At 40.7% G+C, this 6620-nt stretch overlaps 1 protein-coding gene across 1 annotated transcript in view; it reads left to right on the top strand.

Annotated features, from left to right (window-relative positions):
- Window positions 1-5821, top strand: part of LOC103524570 (fragile X mental retardation syndrome-related protein 1) — a 22807-nt gene extending 16986 nt beyond the window's left edge. Inside the window, exons 6-9 of the mRNA XM_026819941.1 lie at window positions 609-821; window positions 1310-1616; window positions 2828-2968; window positions 5543-5821. Of these exons, the coding sequence (XP_026675742.1) occupies window positions 609-821; window positions 1310-1616; window positions 2828-2968; window positions 5543-5805 (924 nt within the window). The 3' untranslated portion in view covers window positions 5806-5821. The remainder of the gene's footprint in view (window positions 1-608; window positions 822-1309; window positions 1617-2827; window positions 2969-5542) is intronic.
- The last annotated feature ends 799 nt before the right edge of the window (window positions 5822-6620 follow it).

Genomic DNA, 6620 nt, shown 5'->3' with positions numbered 1-6620 from the left:
TAGACTAGTCCAAATTTCCTCACGCTATATCAATAGCGAAGGTTGAGTGCGAAGGGCATCTCACTCGGAAAATTTTGTCTAGCCAAAACCAGTTGGCCTCAAAGCAATCACTCTAAAGCTGATTGAGAGGCCAACGACAAACGCCGACCCCATCTGAACATGGGAAAAGGCGAAGAAGAAGAAGACGAAGACGAAGAAGAAAAAGAAGAAGATTTATTACGCCGCGCCGACCCTATTTAAGTAAATAAGGAATAGCCAAGAAGAAGATAATATTATTAGTGCTTATTTAAGAATACTTACTGATCAAACCCGATTCTCCAGCAGTAAACTACCAATGTTATTCTGGCCAAACTCTCAAATTCTGTTTACTTATCCAATTTACGTTGTTACCTATTCAGAAAGGTAGGTATAATGTATAATGCCATTGTTATGAGCAAATTTGTTATATGTATTTACATTATTAGTCATCAAGGGGAGGAGCTCACCTCTAAATAAGTTTAATTTAAGCTTAGGAGGTGCTGTTATTGTTTGTATTTTAATTGATTTCAATAAAGTTTTAATTCAAAATCAAATTAAATCATGTGCTTCCCCGTTTCTTCTCTCCACAGAGCAGTGACTCGGTGAGGAAGGCCCGCTCAATGCTCGAGTACAGTGAAGAGTCCCTGCAAGTACCACGCAATCTGGTGGGGAAAGTCATCGGCAAGAATGGACGCATCATTCAGGAGATAGTCGATAAGAGTGGCGTGGTACGCGTCAAAATCGAAGGAGATAATGAACCGCAGCCGACACTCCCGCGGGAAGAAGGCCAAGTACCGTTCATGGTTTTAACAAAAACAGTTTATCGATTAAAATGAAAAAGTTTTGACCGAAAAACTGACACGAGGTCAGCATTTTTTTTTTAAAGGTGGTTTTTTGGACATTTCTCGGAATCGAAGCCGAAGTTAGGAAAATGACCCACAGAACCTTGTTGGAAATGATGAGGTCTACCTACCCTGAGCCGTTGTCAGTTTTTTTCTGGCGCACCCTGTATAGGTCGACCAGGTTTGGATAAGTAATTCTATTGGAACAGGCAGACAGACGACGCCGAAGCGAATACAATAGCCCGTCCACTATACCTTTTTTTATTACTATTGTAATAGTAAAGGAAGGACGGACTAAAAGTAGATCTGAGATGCGAGTCGATGTGAGACTCTAACACATGCGTAATGTACTAGTACAGGGGTTTCCAACTTCAATGTGTATGTGGGCCACATTCTACATTGGGAGGTACGTCGCGGGCCACATATGTACATAGGGGAGCATTGTAGGAACCCTTGCCCCCCAACTTTTCAGAAATGCAGTCCGATCGAATTTTAAGCGCCGTGTGTTTCTACCCATAACGTTTCTCATTTCCGCAGGTTCCCGACATCAGACGCCCGAGAACATAGACGAGCGGTTGCCGCCCCGCCAAAGCTACGGTGGAGGTGGCAACAGTCGTGGTGGTGGAGGAGGTGGCTATCACTCCATGTCCAGAGGTGGAAGAGGAGGGGGGAGACGAGGAGACGGAAGGAGGGGAGGGGAAGAGAGGCGACGCATGACGGACGACGAAGGTACGCTGCTGGACAATGGAGATCGAGGTAAGTGAGTCGGTCAGTGAGTTATTCCGTCAGTCCGTGAGTCGGTCAGTGAGTTGTTCCGTCAGTCCGTGAGTTAGTGAGTCAGTCAGCCAGTCAAAGTGAGTTAGTGAGTCAGTCAGTGAGTTATTGAGTGATATAGTGGGTTAGTCAGTTGTTGAGTCAGTTAGGTAGTGAGTGAGTCAGTCAGTGAGTTATTAGTGAGTCAGTCAGTGAGTTATTGAGTGATATAGTGGGTTAGTCAGTTGTTGAGTCAGTTAGGTAGTGAGTGAGTCAGTCAGTGAGTCAGGCAGTAAGTGAGTGAGTCGGTGAGTCAATGAGTCAGTAAGTGAGTGAGTCTGTCAGTCGGTGAGTTAGTGATTCAGTCAGTTCGTGAGATATTGAGTGAGTGAGTGACTGGGCGAGTGATAGATAAGTGGTTGAGAGCTGAGAGAGTGAAATATTGGAAGCTTTGTCGCGTGACTACGCTTCCAATGCGCGAGAGTGATTGTGTAATTACAACATCATTAGCTTTATTTTTTACCAGGCAAAATATGCAACTCTCATTTCTATGATTTCCCTTACATTCGTTACCTACAGTCATATTTATCCATAAACAAAGTTTAGGCAACCTATTAAATTTCGTGGTTAAAAAACAACTTGAATTTTTAATTCGCGCAATCGCGCATAATGCAAGGATCTAAAAATCAAGTTTAAATTGACGCAATTTTTCCGCATAGATATGACTGTTCAATTTATTTATTTTATGTTGATAAATTTATTTTATCTCAAATAGGTACCACCTACCTAATGTTTTGTTTAAATATTTATTTGTAATGAAAAGCCATTGGTGACAAAGGAATGGTAAAATTACCTATTATTTTTCAAGTGGTGTGTTTATTGTAATTTGGATCGTCAAAACCTAAATATTTTTCATGAGTAACACGTTCATGTTTTTGACAAAGTAGGTAGTAGTGTGACATAAAGTTCAATTTAACCTAAATAAATTTAAATAAAAAGTTGTATTTCGATCGTCGATGATCAGTTTTTATTGCCCAAACACGTTTCGAATCCCTAGAGCTCCTCAATTCCAAAATTTCAGCAATTGTTGAAACCGAATTTTCGATTCGTTTTGTCAAAAAATTAAGGTAGCTTGAAATAAAAAGAAAAATGTTACATTAAACACACTACTAACCAAAACCACGAAATCTATACCCCCTTCCTCCCTCCTGCAGCAGAGTCGGTGTGTTCGAGTGTAGAAAGTAGCAGCGCCGCAGGCAATCGCCCCAGACGTCCTCGCCAGCGAAGGAGAAATAAAAATAGGACCCGTAGTGCCTCGCAGCCCACCAACCCTCCCGAGGGGGGTCCCGAGAATGGTGAGTCCCCATATGAGGGCCCTCTACCCTGCATCGTGCACTGGTGAACCGTGGAATGTGAACCTACTAACTTTACCCCCCGCGGGGGAGCCGTCCCATATTTGGTCCCCCTAGACGCGACGGGATGCCCTGTGGTCCAGTCTTTGGCGCTTCTGCTTTACTTTTTTTCTGAACTGATGTTTTGTACTCGATGAACTAACCAACTTTTGAGAGATTGAATGGGAGATGGGAGGAACAATAGAAATTAATGATTTTGGACGATAATTAAAAAAAAAAAACTCCAGCAGTAGTCTACTACTATTACTGTGGTCAAATTCTCAAATTATATTGAGAATAAAATTACATACCTCGGCTGGGATTGAACCCACACCCTCCTGTTTACCAGGCGACCGTCTTGACCACTACACCACCGAGGCAGGTAATAATTTTAAGTGAGAAGAAAGTAACCATTCGTTATGGTTAATGCCTCGGTTGGAATTTGAATCCATGTCTCGAGTTGACCACTCATTTAAAATCATGATGTAGCTGGCAGAGCGAATGGTTATTTCCTATTATTTACATACCTACGTATCGGCCTATCAACTAAGGGGACTCCCATCTGCTGAATTTCTTTTGTGGCTTTATTCGAGACCGGGGGCTCAAAAACTCAAAATATTTTTCTTTCAATCAAAGCGAATCCAAATGTTCAACGGAGGAAAAGTAAAAACATAAAAAAAACTAAAAAAGGCCACTTTCGATTTTTTCACGTGTCCTTCTATTGACATCTTTTACATATTGTTTCAATGTCTCAGGTTTTTCTTCAATAAAATTATTAACTTCTTTTTTCTTCGGCTTTTCCCGTGTACTGACAGGGTCGGCGTTCTTCGTCAGCCTCTCGATCAGCCCTAAAAGGGTGATTGGTTTAGACTGACATTTGGTTTTGGCTACAAATTTTACGAGTGGACGCCCTTCGCTCTCAACCTTTGCTATTTCTTTAGCAAGGGAAATACAGGCTGGTATACTCCCTGTTTACGTCCCCCAGCCATACTACTTTTTTCAAGTATTAATTCCATCAATTATTTTTTCCCCCGCAGGACGAGACCGGGGCCTATTTCACCAACGACTTTCGAGTCACAGGCATGTATTTCTCGCTCAGAAAATATATTGTACTGTTCGTGAAATAGACCCCAGTTTTTTTATGATAATTGTTGACCCATCAATAACTTTGATTTAGCTGATTTTTTTTAGTTTGAAATTTTAAGGGTCGACTTGGTTTGCAGACTTGTGTGCATGTCCTACTCATTAATCTTATTGGTAGATCTCGGATTAAAAATAATAAAAAAAGTCTGATATATTCATACTAACCTACGAGGCTCAAACGATCCAGCACTTTCACCGATCAAAGTAGTTGATTTTCCTCTAAACACTCCATTGTGATTGGTTGGAAAAATTATAGCATCAAATTTTTCTTATTACCTATTTTTTTATCCAAGGCCAGCCACTCACTATCAGGTATACCTGATCAGGCTTACCTGTCAAGTCTACCTTTTGGTGTGTGGCTGGCCTAAGAAAAGACGTCTATTTTTTTTCGACGGATATAAATTTAATTTAATAATTAATCTGAGGTCTACCAACTAGTAATACATTTCCTCCCCTCGTATTGCATGCTTACAGGTGCCGGTTGCAATTATTATCCGTGTCATTTTTCTTTTATCTACTGATTTTCTTTTATCTACTGATTTGTAAAATGAAATCCCTCTGTGATTGTAAAATGAAATGAAAAAGATACCTAAGTATGAATATAAATATAACATTTGAGATGAAATGATCTTTGAAGATGGTAGAAATATGGCATTGAGTTGAAATTGAAATGATGGCGAAAATGGTAGAATATAACTTTGAAGATGGTCAACTGACAATTGAGGTGAAATGATCTTTGAAGATGGTAGAAATATGGCATTGAGTTGAAATTGAAATGATGGCGAAAATGGTAGAATATAACTTTGAAATTATTATCCGTGTCATTTTTCTTTTATCTACTGATTTGTAAAATGAAATCCCTCTGTGATTGTAAAATGAAATGAAAAAGATACCTATGAAAATAAATATAACATTTGAGGTGAAATGATCTTTGAAGATGGTAGAAATATGGCATTGAGTTGAAATTGAAATGATGACGAAAATGGTAGAATATAACTTTGAAGATGGTGAACTGACAATTAGTTGAAATGATTTTGTCAAAATGGTACATTGAAGATGGTGAATTTTAATTTTACCTATGTACATTATACTTCAGTTTTATTTTATGTTTTATCATTTTTTGCACTTAAAAGAAAGCAATAAATAATAATAATAAATAAAAACTAAAGAAAATGTCCTATTGTTTAATCAACACTAATTCCCCGAAGAAAAAACAATTGTCAAATGCTTTGGAACTTCTACTCGTATCAAATGACATGCATTGTCCTCTGATGAGAAATAAATTCTTTTCATCCCCCCCAGAGGACTTTAAAACTGTATTTCCCATTTTATTCACTATCTTGCATTCAAGAAAACAAGTTCCCATTTTTAACTGATGTCTTGTTCCACTTACAGGCACGTTTGTAGCGTACAATACCTGGGACACTAACACCACCTCCAATCAGGAACCCCCGTCACAGCACACCGACAGTCGCAACTCCTGGATCGACAACAACGGATGGGGCGGAGGCAGTGCCCCCCAGGAAAACCAGTCCCGTGGGGGTGGCCGCTCCCAGAGGCCCCCGTCTTCGAAACCCGTGAGGAAACCCCCGAACTCCGCCCCTGGGCTGAACCACGAGAAGAAGGACGCGCCCCTGCTTAATGGATCGGGGGTGTAGGCGGCACCTGGTCCCATCTTACCCTACACCACTGGTGCGTTAACCCCTTTTGTATTATAGTTTGACGTTTCGAAAGAGTGAACCCGAAGGAGATTTCTCCGTTGTGTTTGTACGCCATTTCTCCTCTGTCAGGGGGGGGGTGCTCCGTAGAGTTTACAGCAGTTGCTTGGTGCTCCGCGGCCAAAAAAAGTTTGAGAACCACTGCCTTAAAGCATGGCTGTTCATGTCACACATCCATTTAGTGGTCTTGCTCGGCGTAGTTAACAAAAACGAACCGGAAAATAGCCTATAATAACCTTCACGGGAAGTTTGAGAACCACTGCCTTAAAGCATGGCTGTTCATGTCACACATCCATTTAGTGGTCTTGCTCGGCGTAGTTAACAAAAACGAACTGGAAAATAGCCTATAACCTTCACGGTGGCACCTGGTCCCATCTTACCCTACACCACTGGTGCGTTAACCCCTTTTGTATTATAGTTTGACGTTTCGAAAGAGTGAACCCGAAGGGGATTTCTCCGTTGTGTTTGTACGCCATTTTTCCTCTGTCACATTTATGTACAAATCGGTATCCTCTGGAAAATGACGCTATGTAGTGGCCTATAGATTTTGTATGGGAGTTACGCCCTTTAGCTTGGGCGTTACAAAACGGAACACTCTTTCCCTTTAGCTTCTCACGACTCTGCCACTTTGAAAAATTCCTTCCCTAAATTTTCATCAGAAATTAGAACTTTAACCATGTTCATCTGTTGGGCTATAACCACTCTGTTCTTTTCGCCATTACGAAAATTTGTCTTTCACTGATTTTGACGTGTGG

The sequence above is a fragment of the Diaphorina citri genome, unplaced genomic scaffold, assembly GCF_000475195.1.
Source record: "Diaphorina citri unplaced genomic scaffold, Diaci psyllid genome assembly version 1.1 scaffold105, whole genome shotgun sequence".
Lineage (NCBI taxonomy): Eukaryota > Metazoa > Arthropoda > Insecta > Hemiptera > Psyllidae > Diaphorina > Diaphorina citri.
Note: the sequence above shows the minus strand (reverse complement) of the source record. Positions and strands in the feature narration are given on the sequence as shown.